The 17,924-nt window shown below is 41.4% G+C and overlaps 1 protein-coding gene across 2 annotated transcripts in view; it reads right to left on the bottom strand.

Moving 5' to 3' along the window:
• Positions 1-17,924, bottom strand: part of THADA (THADA armadillo repeat containing) — a 291,090-nt gene that overhangs the window by 89,023 nt on the left and 184,143 nt on the right. For both annotated transcript variants that reach the window (XM_081068770.1, XM_081068771.1), the window contains exon 30: positions 1,204-1,319. In XM_081068770.1, the coding sequence (XP_080924896.1) occupies positions 1,204-1,319 (116 nt within the window). The remainder of the gene's footprint in view (positions 1-1,203; positions 1,320-17,924) is intronic.

Below are 17,924 nucleotides of genomic sequence, written 5' to 3'. Positions count from 1 at the left end.
GCCATGTTTTTGCCTATGACATGACCTAAGTCTGGAATGCCTGCCCTGACCACTTGGCAAATTCTATTCATCTCTTCAAGGCTGGTTCAGTGTCGGCCCTCCCCTATCCCTCCCTCTCCTGGCCTATTTCTGAACTTACTACATACATTTATTACACTTACCACATTGGATGAAAATTATTTATTTACACATCCCTCTTTCCTATTAGATGTGAGTTCCAGGAAGCCAGGACTAATTCTTCTATAGCTTCACCTCTACATCTCCTAACACAAAGGCTAGTGCGTAGCCTGTGCTCAACAATGCTTTGTTGAATTAACAATGATTTCTGGGCCTCATACTGCCCATCACTTGCCTTGCTATATAAGGTGGGGGTCCCAACAAAAACGAACAAAAGCAGATTTTTTGAAAACTAAAAAAGAGCCTGCTGTATTAGACAACCGATATACTGATTCTTAATCAAACGCAACATACTACAGCATGGAATGTGGCAGCACGTGGGCCTCCACTGGACCTACTCTGCTGGAACTCACAGAGGACATACGGGGGCGGGGGGGTTTGCAGCGACACTGCAGAGTCTTGCAACATGGATTCTGAACACAGTGTTACAGAAAGGATTTCCTATGTAGTACATGAGAAATTCTCTTACTCCATCTTTCACATAAGAAATGTTCTGAGTTCTAGACTAAACTAACAATGCGAGCATGAAAACAACGTATGTATGGACCCTTCTTTGCCTTGCTTATTCAAGCTACTCTGCTACACACTTAAAATGGCAACTTCCACCTCTTCTTATTTATACCTGTCTGTCCCTCAATGCCTCCTCGAGTCTTACACCAATCTCTGATCTCTAAGTTGCCCCAGCACCTAGGAGTTTGTACCACACGATTTAGTCAATTACTGCCTTTCATTGTTATAGTATCTAACACAGCGTTGGACACAGAGCAGTTATTAATAAAAACAAGCTGATTGGTGGACAGATAAAAAGCCCTATTACATGCCCCCCAGCCACACAGAAGTTTTAGAAAAATAGTCAAGAAAATATTTTTCCTTCTTTACCACAACCCAAAGCTCTAAAAAGATAAATACTCCAATAAGTTTAGAAAACTCATGCCAGTGATGTTTCAAACTCCCACAACGAGAAACAGCAACTCTCCAGTGTACTCCTAACCTCTGATAACTCTGCTCACGAGGGGCTTAACATACCTCTTGGCCAGCCAGAGTTTGGCTTTGGTACACACAGCAACGTCAGCCAGCTCCTGCTGAAAGTATGCATTCATTCTGTACTTGGAGTCTGAGAAGGCTTGTAACAAATGAAATACCTAAACCAAAAAAGAGAAAACGAAATATCCTGCTGTGAAAATATATTTTTCCTAGAGGCAAGTTCCTCCCTTTTCGGTTTCCTCAAAGAAAGCAGACACCTGTAAAACAGAACATGGCTTTGGTCTCTGCAAAATGCGCGTTGATTTTGGAGGGCGCAGCGAGTGGCAAGAAGCCCAGGTCCTCAATCCATACCTGTGTCCTGGGTTTTGCGCACAATTCCAAAACCAGGGGACAACTCTGCAACCAGACAGTTATTCGGTACAAGAGCTTATTAGTTACAAACAACCTATAAATTCATTTTAGCAAAGAAATGCAAACACCTTTCTCTATGTTAGTTTCGTATAAAAAAAAACTCGTACCTTTTAAAGGCAATGTCTGAGAGTCTAAACTGGTTTACATGTCTGGGTTTATCAGGACAGGCTTGGCCAAAGAAGCAGGCCACAATGACCTTGCCTTTGCAAATACTGCACAGTGATGTTTGTAAACTAGATTTTTCAGCAGATCTTCGCTGAGATGTCAGAAGTGGAGGCAGCAATGCAGACGTGCTCCGCTTTCTTACTCTTACATGACATTACATATTAGAATTAAGCAGAGACAGACAAATCCTGTTGTATCTGTAGCATGAAGGCCACAGTTCCAGCAGAAACATGACACAGGCTTTGTGTGTGTGTGTGTACGCACACACGCTCATGTACGTGTCTTAGATTCAGACTCAGATAAGACATCAACAAGGCCTATGTGAGGAGTACAAACCTATAGCAGAGAAAGAAAGTGGATAAAGGTGTAGATGAGATCCTCTGACCTTAGTTAGTGCCAAGGAGAAAGACGCATGTCAGAGAAATCCTTCAGTCACCCTTATCTGAATCAAGGAGGGAAGGGGAGCAAAACAAGTGCAGATAAACACATCAAAATTTTGAAAGCCTATTTTCAGAATCAATTTGTTTTCTTTCCATATTGTATCCTTCACCAGTGCTGCTGCTGACTCTTTCTAAGCAAGAAGATTCAACTTTTTCTTCTCTTTCCTGTCAGTGATGGGCATCATTGAGTTAAATGTGGGAATAAAGAGAAAAAGCAAGAGGCCAAGATGAAAGAGACCCAGAGTCATCAGATCCTAACTAGGTATGATTCAGCAGGTTTTCTTGGGTCAGATATCTGCAATTACCAACCACAAATATATGCTGAACACCTTTTGTTTAGATAATCAAAAGAAATTTTGATTAATTTACTGTATATAACTGCATTTTTTCCCCCCTAAACAGATGTAATTGTACGGGAGAATGCACACATGTCCTGATGTGGAAACGCAAAAATGCTTTCTCTTATAATGGATCTGTTATTTCAGAAGCAACATATCAAATATCACTACTTCACCACACTTCCACAGGGACCTAAATCTCCCGGAGTGAAGTCTGGAGAAAGGGGTTTGGCTGGGGCTTCTGTTCGTATGTGGTGACTGCCAGAGCGAAAAAAACATACCTTCCTCTGCCTGGATCCCTAAAAGCCTGAAAGAGTTGGCAATGCCGTTGGGCCTCGCTTTACTTTCTCCACAGCTACACAAAACCAACCACCACGGCTTTTCATGGTGTCACAGGATCATAATTAATCAGCAGACACCAGCAAAATACATGACTTTGGAATTTACTTGAAAAGAAAGCTGTGAGGTTTTCAAATGCCTTTCATTTAGAAGCAATCACTTCAAAAATAACTCCTGATGGATGTTTAAACTTAGTCCTATATTTGCTCACCTTACTTGGCAAAAACAAGGCTGTTTTTGAAACGCTTGGTAGCTCTGGTTTATGAGAATCAGCCTACAGGTCCATCAATTCTGTCACCTTGGGTACAAAGCACACAACAATTGTGATCCTGGTTATTCCCCAGGAACGGAGAACTAAGAACGTGGTGAAGCCCAGGCCCAGAACAATTTGGAAACAGGCTATAACACGGGCTGCACTAAACCAAACACAGAGAAACTGAGACCTGCCAGCCCTGAGGACAATGGCTAACTGAATGTGCATGAGGACTGGGAGAAGGATAGTGTCATTTTCAGCGTCTCAGCTTTACAATAGGATTCAGATATTCAGTCCACAAATAGTTATTAAACAATTGTTAGCACCCGGCACTGTCCTAGGAGCAGAAGAGCAGAAAACAGAGTCCCTGCTCTCCTGGCAGCTTCCATTCTAGCTGGATAAACAGGAAACGAGTGGCTTCCCTGCCTCAGCCTGGCCAGCGTTTGTAACCTGCACGTTAGCGTCGCTGTCCCTTTCCTCTGATACTTGACCTCATCCTCTGCCAAGTCCAATGTGTAGCAGGAATTCAACAACCATTTGCTGAACTGATGTCGATATTTGTTACCTCTTCGTCTATTAACTCTGCCTTTAGGACATGTGTCCATGGGTTTGGGGGTGCTGTTGTACGTGCCAACCCCTTCTTGGGAGTGAAGACACAAGGCTGAGAAACACTGCACTCCTCACTCCATAGATTTCTAAGCCCGTGGGGAAAGCAAGAAGGCTAGATTAGCGGTAAGAATGCAGCCTCGTGGGAGTACAGGGAGGAACACAAACTTCGGAGCCATGTGGACATGGTGTAAACCCATCAGAGAGGCTTTGGGCAACTTAACCTCTGTTTCTTCATGGTAAACAGTATATAATAATATCTATCTTACAGGATTATAGAGAGATTTAAAAGAATATAAATCTAGGCACACACTAGGCACCTGGAAAAAATGTTAGTTCTCTTCCTTGTTCTGTCTGCTCCTCCCTTGCAGGCCCCATTCCAGAAATAAACAGACAAGGCTCTGCAGAAAGAGTGATATGCATATTTGGCTTTGAAAAGAATCTTGCCAGTACTGGGAGAATAATATGCAAACAGAGAAAACAGAATTATAAATACATTTTTAAACAGTATTAAAATATTGGTATTCCTAACAAAAAGAATAAGCCCTAATGTAAACGATGGCCTTTGGTTAATAATAATGTGTTGATGTCGGTTCATTAATTGCAATAAACGTACCACTCTAATGCAAGATACTCATAACAGGAGAAAACTGGGGAGAGGGGGTTGGGAGAAAAGGAATATATGGGAACTCTCTGTACTACCTGCTTAGTTTTTCTGTAACCCTAAAATTGTTCTAAAAAGAATTATTAAAAGAAAGTATTGGGATTGCTCAGGGGACAGTACGTAGCGTGTAGCATGAGCACAGCCAGGGTGTGTGTAGGGTGGTGGGAGACACAGCAGGAGAGGTGGCCAGGTCAGAAGGATCTGAAACGCAACATCAAGGAACATGTATTCTGTCCTACAGACAGCAAAGACCTCTTTAGAGAGGGAGTCCTTCCGTGACCAGCTCTGTGATCTGGAAAGCAAAGGCCTGGGGCAGTGTAGACGCTGGACTAGAAAGGGCAGGACGACCATGACTGTAACAGTCTAGACAAGAGGTGTGAGAGTCAGAACCAGAGACTGAAAACCAAGAGCCAATGTGCCAAAAGTGGCTGCAGATGTTGTATTTGGCCTACCCAGTATGTGTAAACTGTCATTTATGAACTGGGAGATTTCACATCAAAATCATCCCGATTTCCAACTTCTTTTGAAAATTGGGCAATCTTGTGGGCAATCTTCGGCCCACACTCCTGCAGAGCAACAGTCACCTGGCTGGGACTGGGTGGCAGCAGCTGGTCCCTTAGATGAGAAAGGCACGTTCAGGTTCACCACTGTCCCCACGACCGCTGCGTACTCATGGTCACTAAGGTAGAGTATCCATGTCATTTATCACTGCTCTCATGCTGCTTTTTTAACTTACGGAGAATCAAGAGAAAAATGAAATATTTACTGAACCCAAATCTCTATCAACAGTCAGAAAACAAAGGATGGGATCAAGAGGGCCACGTGTTTGTACCCATACCCTTTCATTCACTTACTTGCCGGGCACAGAGAGGACTCTGAACTTGTGACACTCCCACCCCATCCCCGTCTAAATGATAATAGCAGTGGAATGAAGAGGAAAGGATACATCTGAGAGACATTTTGGAGGGGGACCAGGCAGGACTTGGCAACTGCTTAAGACATGGAGTTGAAGGTTAGGAAAGAGACACTTAACTCAGGCGACTGGCGATTGAGGGCCATCCTTCAAGAGAATATGTAGCAGGTTTGGGAATGAGGGAGGGGAATTGAATGAGTTTGGCTAGGAATATCTAGTGATGCCTTCGCTAGTTAGGGTAATGCATTGTACAGACCAGGAATTCTTTTGAGAGTGAACGGGAGCTCTATTAATCACACTGGGACAAACCAGGACAGTTGGTTACCTCTAGCTATGGTAGGCCCATAGCTAGAGGTTAGAGTGGATTTAGAGGTTATCTTCAGCAAAAGAAACAAGAGAAAGCTTTGTTAACTTAAGATAGTTGTGATCTAGTCAGAAAGAGACCAAAAGCACACTGGAAACAACCAAGTGCAAACCAACAGCATCACCTAGGACGAGCACAGGCTTGGGACTGCCAAGAGATGAGGTGGTCGTGCCCTGCCCTGAGGAGGGGGTGGTCAGGAAGAAGCTAAGAGTGAACGCCATTTCTTGCCCCCGAGATGCTCTCTGGGAGGATCTAAGAAAAGTCTGGAGAACCTGGAAGTAGTTACCCTCTGCCCACCCCCATCCTCATCCCCACTCTCAACACAGAGAGACTCAGGGGAGCCCCCAACCATCTGTGTAAAGCATGGGGTCCATTTTGGCAGCTTTGAATCTTAAAAGCAACTCCACAGAGCAAATGTAATGCTCTTTGAGTAAGTGCCACAGGCCTAAAAAGAGTCATGAGGCAGATCCCTGAAAAAAACTTGCACTGCACTAGTAAAATATGTCTGGTTTATGCTGCTGGACTAAAATAGTGACTTGTGTTAGACAAGATCAAGATGATAGATGGCTGTTTGGGAATGCAACGCTGAGATGGGTTTTCCTCTTCACCAAGCATGGCTTCCAGGCAATTTTCCCCCTAATAAAATCAACAGCAGCTGAGCTCCACAAACAGCAGGATCCAGCAATAACAGGACCAGCGTAGGCAGGCCATGAAAAAGGACAACTCCAATGAGAAAAAAGATGTTCATTTCAGAGGTCACATTTAAATGGAGTGAATATATTCTAATCATTAACAATCCCAAACTCTGAAGATCAGCCAATCTATCCACTTTTGCAACTATTTTCTTAAAAGCACATTCTATTCTTCTTCTGCAGCCTGCAGATAGGGGGTAAACACTTTCGCCCCTATCACATCAAGCCAAGTATAAAATTTCGGTATCTGCCATTTTGCCTCCTCCCTGCGTCGCTCCAACCCCCGCAGCTAATTCAGAGCCACATTTTTCCAAGCTCAGTGTTTACACAGGATTTTATTTCGGCTGGTAAAACATCTGTATTTTTTCAGGGACTTAAATAAATGATCTATGCCGGGAATGTACAGTATAGGGTGATGTCAGGCCCCCTTTTTTTCTCGATTCACTGGGCAGAACAGGCAAACATTGTTTCAGCCTGTCGTTGGGAATGTGAATATTTATCCTGTCGACTTAATTCATACAAACAGAACTAAAGGCAGGCAGGCAGAAGTATTTTATGGCTTTAAGTCAGACTGAAGTGGGGGGTGGTGAGGAAGGGGACGGCTGAGGGAGAAATCTAAAGTTTCTAATTCATAGAAACATGCCTAATCATACAACTGCCGGGAAATGGATAGAGCAAAAATTATTTAAAAAAGCAGATAGTGTGTGTGTGTGTGTGTGTGTGTGTGTGTGTAGATGGGAAAGCAAGAGAGAGGAGCTCTCTAACTTCTATGTCATTTCTAATCATTACAATGCGGTTTAGGATTTAATTGTTTTCTGCTTCAATGTTATCCCCAACTAGACCACAGGCTTTCCGGAAGCATCCCTCTTGCCTCTGACTTCCATAGCGCAGGGCACGGTGCTCGTTGGGTACTGTACCTCTCTAGATCATCTGTACAGAGAGCTCGAAATAGTGTTTTTGATTGACAGCCCACTGTCACCAACCTTGGAGGGTCAGTGTGGACTGGAGGGTCACAGCCCTGGGATACTGAAGCTATTCAATCCTGTCATCCCCAAAAGAAAGCGCTTGGTGGGCCTGCACCACCCACAGTTACCCACTAATCTGACCTCATGCTAGAGGGCAGGCCAGGAAGCATTTCAAGGGGTCGCTCCCCAAACTTCAACCTGTTTATCAGATGAGAACACATCCTCAGGAGGGTCTTGATAAGTTCCCAAAATGGAACACTTGTCTGTGTTATGTTGTTGCTGCTAGGAAAAGGACACCAATTACAAAGTGTAATTACATCCTAGCTGACTCTGGCTTGAGGAAAAGAATCACAGGAACTAGGCCACAAGTATCTCTAAGGACTGAAATGTAGAAAAACACAAAGTCTGCAGAGGCCTGGAAATTCGCTTTGCGTCTCAAATACATTCCCTCCTTTCTATTAACCCCCTACCCTCACCCCCCCCCCTCAGTTCTAGCTCAGGAACCTAAACACCTTAACACCTTACACCTACATGATTGGTCATTGCCTCCAAAACTTGCTTTACACATGGCTGCAGTGAAATTTTCTTCCTTTCCTTCTTCCCATCCTCCCTTCCTCCGTCCTTCCCTCCCTCCTTCCTTCCTTCCAAGGAAGTAAGCCTTTATTTCCTTGTTTTACAAATAAAGCTGGTTGTGCTGGAGAAATTTTCTTAAAGCCCAGCCCTGATCACATTACTCCCAAATTCAAAATCCCTTGATGATTTCCAACCCCCTAAAGAATCTGCTGGGCAAATGTGATTTTGCTTATATCTAAAAAACAAAACAAACAAACAAACAAAAAAAAACAGAAAAAAACCTCATAGATACAGAGAACATTTTGATGGTTGCCAGATGGGAGGTGGGTTGGGGGTGGATGAAAAAGGGCAAAGGATTAAGAAGTACCTTTTGGTAGTTACAAAATAGTCATAGGGATGTCTAGCATAGGGAATATTGTCAATAATATGGTAATAGCTATGTATAGTGCCTGGTGGGTACTGGACTAGTCAGAGAGGTCACTTCTTAAATTACATAAATGTCTAACCTCTATGCTGTACACCTGAAATTAATATAAAATAATATTGAATGTCAGCTGTAATTGAAAAAAAGGAGAGGAAAGGTGAAGGGGAATAAGAGGTCCAAATTTCCATGAGGTATAAAACAAATACGTCATGGGGTATAATGTACAGCACAGGAAATATAGTCAATAATATTGTGATAGCGTAGTATGGTGCCAGATGGTTGCTGGACTTATGGTGATACTTCTTTAGGTGTATAAATGTTGAATAACTGCGGTGTACGCCTGAAACTAATAAACTATTGTATATTAGCTATATTTTAATAAAAATCTTTAAAAAAATTTGCTGGGCACTGAAGGCTCAACCTGCCTTTCTAGTTTGAGCCCCTACTTCCTCCATTTAGTGTACCTATTCTGTGGCCACATGGGATGGACGATTTCCCATTCTTGACAACTCACAAATGCTTTTCTGTCCAGGATGTTCCTTCCATTTCTCCCCCATCCTCTCCAACTCCACCTATTGAAATTCCATTCATACTGTATGGCCCAGTTTAAATACCACCTCCTCTATAAAACCTTCCTCAGCTTTCTTCAACAGCCCCCATCCCCACCCTAAGACTATTTACTCCTTCTACTCTGTTCATTTCATTTGATTTTTTTTTTAACTTTTTAAATCCTGTCATCACGGTTATCAATCTACAATTTCCCTTTCCTGGAGTATAGCTCTTTGAAGGAAAGTACTGTGTCCTGTTCTCCATACCCACTGGGCCCCAGGGACACGCAGCTTTGTCTTTTAGACAGAGGGGCTCGATAAAGAGAGCATTTATTCATTCTACCATGCCTCCTTGCCAGGGGTGGCAGAGGCAGAATATATTTGCTGCAGCAGCTGGGGTGCTAAAAGCTACCTCTCTAAACTCTTCCCACACGAAGGGTTTGGGGGAAATACACAGTAACGAAAAGAGAGTTGAGTACACACTTGTCCTGGTGCCTGGTGCTCCAAATTTTATGATGCAGTTAGGAGTCCCATCACTCAGAAGAAGTGTCTAGAGCCCTGAGCTGTTGGGTAAGGGTGAGGTTTAGAAAGGGCTGTCAGAGGTAGCAATCTTAACCCAACATACAAAGACTTGCATGTAAAGAATTAACCATTTAATTAACAATGTAATATCTGTCCTAATAAAGAGTTCCTAGCTTTAGAACACAGATACATTTTTGAAAAGCTATATATAAATTTTTAAAAATTACTAATTATTTATTTGTAAAATAAGTCCCAGTTTAAATTCTTTAGGGGAAGCCTAATACTTGATCATTTATCTTTTCTATATATCCGGATCTTTACCTATTAAGTGTCCTTAAAGACAATATTGAGATCAGTAAGAAACTCATTGATGTAGCAAAACTTATTAATGAAAAATAATACAGATAACTTGCTCGGTCAAGATAATTAACTTTAAAACACTATGGAAGGAGGGAAGTTGGTGATGGTATGACTGAAACAAAATTAGTCATCAATCAATAACTGTTGAAGCTGAGTGATGGATCCACGGGATTTATTATATTATTTTGTCTACATTTAAATTTTTCTATCATAAAAGTTTTAAAAAAGATTTAGAAAAGGAGAGAACAAGGGAAAGAGAAAAGAAAGCAGCTATACGACATAGAGATGAAATCAATATAAAAAAGTTTATGATGTATTGCAGGAAATAAGATATGTATATAAAATAACTAAAATTTGGGCTGGTCCGGTGGTCCGGGTTCAGGTGGCCGGAGCGCTGTGCTCCTAATGACGATGTCACAGGTTCGATTCCCACATGGGCCAGTGATCTGTGCCCTCTAGAGCTAAGATTGCGAACAACAGCTCTCCCTGGAGCTGGGCTGCCGTGAGCAGCCAGAGGTTGGCGTGAGTGGCCGGCAACCAGCGAGAGCTGCTTTGAGCTGCTGTGAGCAGCTGACCTGAGACCAACTGCCTCAGCCGGGTGAGCGCAAGGCTCATAACACCAGCATGGGCCAGGGAGCTGTGTCGTACACAACTGGACTGAGAAACAACGACTTGAACTGGAGGGGGGGAGGAGGCCGAAGAAGGGGGGAGAAAACACAAAAAAACTAAAATTCAAGGTAAAAAACAGTAAGTGCTGTAAGAGAGATAGAGGGTCAGAGATAGAGGGTCCAGAAATAAAATTGCTGGAAATTCAGCAGATGATAAAAGTAACATTTCAACAGTAGTGAAAAGATTGACTTATTCAGTAAATGGTATTAAGACAACCAACTAGTTCTTTTGGAAATAACATAGTTGGATCTCTACCCAAAGCCTTGTACTGAAATAAATTCCAGATGGAGAAAATAATTAAACGTAAAAAAGAAAAAACTATAAAAATGCTAGAAGAAAACAGGAAAATGTTTTATAATCTTCAGGTAAAAAAGGGCTTTCTAAGAAGGAACACAAAAGCCACGAATGCAAAAAAACAAGAAAGATGTATGTCAACATAAAAACGGAAAACTTTTGTATAGTGAAAACTATATAAATATTCAAAAGTAAAGGCTAACAGGGGTAAATAAAAGTATTTGCTAATTCCCCTAAGGAACAAAGTGCTCACAAATTAATAACAAACTGAAAGTGACTGAATGAAAAATGGCAGGGAGTTACAAACTTTCTCCATTCATAGCACCCTTAGCACCTCGATAACGTTTTCATGGTACATTTAAGCCAAAAGAAATACCCAATAGTTCCATTTATTAAGTAGTTAGGTCTAAACAACCTAATAAGTATTTATGCCCTAACAACTTAGAAACTGTTTGAAAAAAAAATACACATAAGTTGAAGGAAAACATTTTGATTTCATTTTTTAATAACCACAAATACGTACAAATGGGATTTGTGTGTCTGTTGGATAGTTCATAACTTCCCAAGATTTGGTGGAATCATTGGACCCCAGCACCCTCATTCTTGTTCCACTACGATTTTCTCATGGTACTTGCTTTTTACCACAGTAACTATCAAATACTCAACTTTGCAAAGATATATAGCATCTTCAAAAGGAATGCAGTGTAAGCTAATGTTAATAACTGTAAATTCTTCAAGCTAGTAGTTCCCATAACATCTCACAGATGGCAAATGTCACTGTGCTTCTCCCGCAAATTTAAAATATCCCACAATGCTTTGGCAAACACTTTGGGAACTGCAAATATTTAGCAAAGAATATAAACAAGCAATTCACAGATGAACTACAAATAGCCAATCAACATATGAAGAAATGTTTAATTTCATTCATGTTTAAGGAAGGGCAATTAAAACAATAAATTTTTCAAAAAACATTGATTAGCACAGACTTTTTTTTTTTTTTTTAAAGGGTAGGACCCAACTAATAACTAGGTAAGGAAACAGATATGCTTATTCATCATTGGTGGGAGCATAAATTGTCACAGCCATTTCGGGGGTAACCAGCAGGGCCATCTTGTTGCACATACAATTTATTCTATACAAGAGTCTCCCCTGCAGTTGGACAAAGCAGCAGCTTGGAAGTCGGGCAGTAGCTATCAAAATGGAAAACATGCACTTTCTTCAGTCTGGCAATACCCACTTCTTGGAATTCACCTCACAGAAACACTTACAGAGATATGGGCAAAGATATAGATGCCCAGGGATGGGGCTTCCGGGCGGGAATTCCTACCCGTTCTTGTGAATTTTTTCACATTCCCATTCCCGAATCCCAAGAAAAGTTGGTCGAGAAATCGGGAAAATCATCTCCTCGAACCCAGGTGGTTGGTAGTATCGGCCGTCACTTTGTGGAAACGATTCTTCGTGGAGAATGGAAAACAGTTTATATCTTGGGATTCGGGAACAGGAAAGCAAAAACAATTCCCGCCCAGAAACCCTACCCAGGGATGATCTTCAGCAGCACTGACTATAACAGAAAAATTTAGAAACAACAAATACAGGCCCAACTGAAAACATTATGAGATATTCCTACAGTATCCCATCATATATAGCCAAGCTGTATAGCCATTAAAAAGAATGTTATACATTTATACAGATTGACATGAGACTATCTCTCCAGACATACTGATAAGTGAAAAAGCAAGTTACAAAAATAGTGTGGTCCCATTTTTATTGATGCCAAATTATTAACAGTGGGGGTGGGATTTTTGCTTTTTATTATATTTTATTTACTTTTTGAATGGGCTTCCCACTGACCAAATTTGGGACGATTTTCAAAATTTTATTTTTATTTTTTAATTAATTAATTTTATTTAAAAAACAATTATAGCCTTATAACAACTTGCAAAAGTAGAGTTGTACTTTTCACTCATCTTCCCCAATTGTGACCTCTTGTATAACTGCAATACTATATCAAAACCAGAAACCTGACAAGAGGCACATTACTATTAACTAGACTACATACCCTATTCAGTTTTGCCATTTTTTACATGTATTCATGTGTGTGTGGGGGGAGGGGGAGGAAGGAGCAATTTTATCCAGCGTATCGATCTGGGTAATCACCACCACAATCAAGAATACAGACTATCCTATCACCACAAAGGAAGAATGCATTATTTTTGGATTCAGAAAACAATAAAAGCTAAATAATATTCTTTTTATCACGTATTTCCTAACTCCATACTCAGTATGAGAATTCACATACTATTTATTGGGGCATATGGCTATGCATTATTTTTCACCAAGAGGTAGAAATCCAAGAAAAGTAACTTTTCAACGCATCAAAGAGGATGTTACGACTTTTCCAAGGCTCCCCCTGGTTTCCTCCTGACTTTTCAGATCTGTGCACAACGTGAGTGGAAGAGCAGGTCAGAGGAGAGACCTACCGAGGTTAGGAAGGCTGGCCACGGGGGAGGTGGGTAACAGCATTTTCTTAAGAGCTGCAATAATATCGCCAGTGTTGTCTTCAGCAAGCAAAGCCAAAGGAAATGCGAAATGCAAAGTGATTATATTAATTTGCGTTTCCCAGATTTTAAAGCAGCTGTAAAATTTGCCTTATAAAAGAGTTTGACCCTCAGAAAACTGTTTGGCTTTCAGCCTCTGGCCTTCAGACTGGGAATGCACATTACTCTAAGCTGCCCAGTGAGGGGGTTGGGGGCAAAAGGCCCTGAAAACCTGGGCTTGGGCTGGAGCGAGCCTTGCGAGTCTGCCGGCTGCCAGCACACTGTGGTAACAAAGAGTCCTCTTTCTGAAAAGTGAAGATGGAAATTTTTTTTTTTTTGACTCTTTGGGTTGTAGCTTATTTCAAAGGTCATCAAAGTAAACAAAAGGAAAAGACTGTGAATCTTTATAAGTCAAAAAGTGACAACTGTTTATAAGTCAACTGTTTATATTTTCACATGGAGGAAGGAAAAAAGGATTCCTCTGAGTCCCTAGGAATGGAGATTGGTGGTTCCCCCGCCCCCTCTCTTTCCCCCTCCCCAAGTTTGTTTGTTCATTTGCCATTCAACACCTCCAGCAGTGAGGTCCAGGAACATCTGTTACATCCATTTTATGTGGAATTATAAGTCTACGGGATGACTGGAATTGTGGAAGAAACCAGGCAGGGCCGTATTGATCACTGTGCCTTCCACAGCCCTGCTGCGGACGTGCAATGTCCACAGTCACACAGGCAGGCTGCGCGCAGTCAGGCCTCTCCAAATCTGGAGCCCTGTTTCCTATGAAAGCACCTTTGTTCAGAGAAGGGTGATTCCGTGAGGGCTCATCAAAGCAAAGGGGTCACTGAAACCATTCCTATGAACCTCCCCCTGAGCCCTGAGAGTGAGCTAAACACCCTTTTCGCTTATGAGTTTTCTTGGTTGAGCTGACAATGAAGTCATCATGGATGGGCTTCTAATTGGATTTTTATATGTTATTAGACATATTCCAAAATAATGAAACTAGATGGCGTTAAAATAATCTAAAAAGTACTTTTTACATGGGATGCCATAATAATTAATCAAAGCTATTATAAAGATTGTATATTATTTCTATTTATCCATTAAGGCTCAGATCATCAGCTGACTCCGTGAAGTTCTCCCTGACAATTCTAGGTTATGGCAATCTCTCCATTCTCTCATCCCATAGTATTTATTATCTGAACCACTCATTTGGCACCTAAGATATGTTGCCTTGATTGCTATTTATCTTTTTATGTAAACCAAGTCGTTTTATCTCCTACAGAGCCTTACTGGAATGCAAACGTTTGTTGATTTGATTTTAAATTTAAGTCAATTACCATGTGGGCTGAGATAAACAGTACTTTCAAGGCAATAGTTAACTCAATAGTGAAAGTAAACACCAAGGCTGCTTGCAAATGGGTTGGCTTACAAAGATGACCAATGAATGCAAGTCCTTGAGACTGGAATATGTTTGTGGCATGGGCCATCAGACTGCTATTCCTAGCCCACTAACATGTCATGTTATCTGCATGAATTCATCATCCTCCAAGGTCATCTTAAGGAAACGCATAATCTTCCCTCTAAACTTCCTTCAGCTCAAACACTGGCGCCACTATGAAACCACTCTCCCAGGAACTGTTAGGTTTATTTGTTGAATAAGTGGCTGAATGAAACAATGACTCTAAGTAACCATCCATAATCCATTTTGGCCTGTCCTCCTTCACTAGATTGCTGCAAGGCTACCACGATCAGGTTTAGGAAAGTTCTAAGAGAAGTAGTTATGGATTTTCCCCCATAAGCAAGACCTCCCAGCCGAATATTGGGACTGGCTGCAATGGGACAACAGGACATTCCTCTTGCTGCCCACAAGATTCATACTGAGAAATTTCAGTCTTTATTTTAGATCAGTGGTTCTAAACCTGGGGTGATTTTACACCCCCAACCCCCCGGAGACATCTGGCCATGTCTAGAAACATTTTTGGTAGTCACAACTGAAAGGGAGTGCAACTGGCCTCCAGTTGGTAGAGGGCAGAGATGCTGCTGAGCATCCTACAGGACACAGGGTGACCTCTCACAACAAAGAATTACCCAGCCCACAACGTCAACAGTGCTGAGGTGGAAAAACCCTGGCCTACTGGTAAGAGCGCAGGCTTTGCAGTCAAGATCGAGCTGGTGACATTGGGACAATTATTTAACCTCTCTGAGCCTTAATTTCCTCGTGTATAAAATGGAGTTAATAATACAACTCATCTCATGAGGGCACTGTGAAATCTAAAAGATAACTGATGTGAAAAGTACTTTGTAATTACTCTTTAAGAATGAGTCATCCTTATTAATGAATGCCCCAGGTGTAATTTTAATTTTGCAGTGCACTTTAGGCATCTCTCGGTGTTGGTTAGAAAGGAGACTCACCTCACCCTTCCCCATTCATCTGTGATATCATTAATTTCCTGGTTCTGAGTTATTTACTAGCTTTCTTACTCCTCTCTGGTACCTGCTAATGTTCTTTTTTTGGCAGTTGTTTTTGCTTGGCCACTGGACTTCTGCCTGTTGCAGTAATGTTCCTTAGCAATACTTTTTTTATTAGTGATCTCTGATGATTTTCCCAGAAACTGTGCTTCTGACTAATCATCTTAGTACAGCTCATAACAATGACCAAGTGTGTGGCAAGACAAATTAATGATTATCCCTCAGGTGCTTTGAGAAGTGTAAGTATAGTACTTGTTATCAAGTTTGCCCTTTGTGTCATAAGCTAAATTTTCTGCATTTGTAATTTACATCTGTGTAAGTTGTGCCAGGCAGTATCTCAGCAGAATAATTTGGTGACCCTTGAAGATATTAGCTCTGTTAGTTATCACCATCAGGAGCTTTATCCCTGATACTCTTTCCAACAGAGCATGCTCCATAAATTCACATACCCAGAGGTAGAATTTCCAGCTCCTTTGTCCTGCCTGCCTCAGAGCTAAGTAAGCACCATTCTTATTTTCCTAAACATTTCCTGAATGACCCAAATCAGGTATCACTTTGACAAATACTTTAGCTTCCACCCACATCATTTCCTGGGTGAATCTGGCCAGTTTTTTTCCCCCATTTTATTCAAAGGAGGCAAAGCATCTTTACTGTATATATTTGTCTCATAAAAGGGATATCTGGATATTTCATATAGCAAAGCCTTATGGTCTTACATTGTAGTCTTTGAAGGGTATGTGAATACGTGTGCATGTATTTAAAATTCCATAGATTTTTGACTTTAAAAAGAGGCAATATAGTAGTTAGTCCCAATCACCTTGAAATTAATGGTGATCTCTTAGTAGAATGAATCATGTCTCCATAATAGGCAGAATCTTAGCTATCATGGGAATAGAGTTTACTCAGGAACCTTTGAAGTGGCAGAGGAGGGAGAGGGACATTTCTCACCTGATCCAGAGAGATGCCTTTAACTTTGGAGATTAGTGGTCATTTTACCATTGGAAGAACAAATGGAAAGTCTGAGCTCATCTTAGCATTGTAAAGAAGTGAGCAGGGCACTTACCAACAGGGGAATCTTGGTTCATAAATTAGTAAAATAGAGACATTTACTCTTATGGAAATAACACATGGTCCCTGAGGGTGGGCAGTCTTTAATCAAGGGGATTCATTTTTCTAGTATTATTTAAATGGTTTTTTATATAACGTGACAGACTTGAAGGCCCAGCAGAGCTATTAAAACTGACTTCTCCCAACTCAAATGTATTTCTCTAAAGCTAGGTTTTTCAACCTCAGCACTATTGACATTTGGGGCCAGATAATGCTTGGTTGTGGGTCCTGCCCTGTGCCTTACGGGATGTTTACCAGCATCCCTGGCCTTTCCCCACTGGATGCTGATGGCACACTGCCAGTTATGACAACCAATAATATCTTCAGACATTGCCAAATGTCCCCTGTAGGGGGAAATGGCCTCCAGTTGAGGACCACTGCACTAAGCATTCTGATCGATACATGGATACGGTAAATTATATCTGTTTTGAGGACATGATATTTAGTATAATCTATGTCCTTAAGAAGCTCTCACTCAGCAAATATAATATTTGCTGAACACCTGATTATGTCCCTTCCAGGCAGAGTGAATAGTATGTACCAAGACCCTGGGGAAGACAAAGTCTGGGTGTTAGAGGAAAGTTCATAAGGTGAGGGTTGAATGAAAGAAGGAAAGCAGCCTGAGATGAGGTTAGAGAGGCAGGCTGGTCAGGTTATTTTGGTGTTTATAAACTATTGTAAGAAGTTTGGGTTTGTTTTAAGTGTGGTGGAAAATGACTAATGAGCTTTAAGCAGGGAACTAAGTTCATCTTATCTGTATTTTAAAAAGGTCCTTCTGCCCTATATAGAAAATAGAATGAAAAAGGCAAGGGCAAAGCAGAGAGGCAAACGTAGATGTCTAAGCAAAAGATGAGGGTGACGTGGAGAGACTGAGAGCATAGAAGAAGATGATACTAGTGGATTAGACACCAAGCTAAAGTAAAGGCAGGAATCAACATCTGATACGCAGGTTTCATATCAATGAACTGGGTGAATGCTAGTGCCATTTACAGAGAATGCTAAGACCTGCAGAAGGCCAGGTTTGTGGTTAGGCCATGGTGGGATTTGCTCTCCTGGTCCAGTGGGGTGCAAGGAAAGATAATCTCTATTTGCTAGGAGTTTATAATTTGTTTC

Source organism: Rhinolophus hipposideros, assembly GCF_964194185.1.
Source record: "Rhinolophus hipposideros genome assembly, chromosome: 12".
In the NCBI taxonomy this organism is placed as follows: Eukaryota; Metazoa; Chordata; class Mammalia; order Chiroptera; family Rhinolophidae; genus Rhinolophus; species Rhinolophus hipposideros.
Note: the sequence above shows the minus strand (reverse complement) of the source record. Positions and strands in the feature narration are given on the sequence as shown.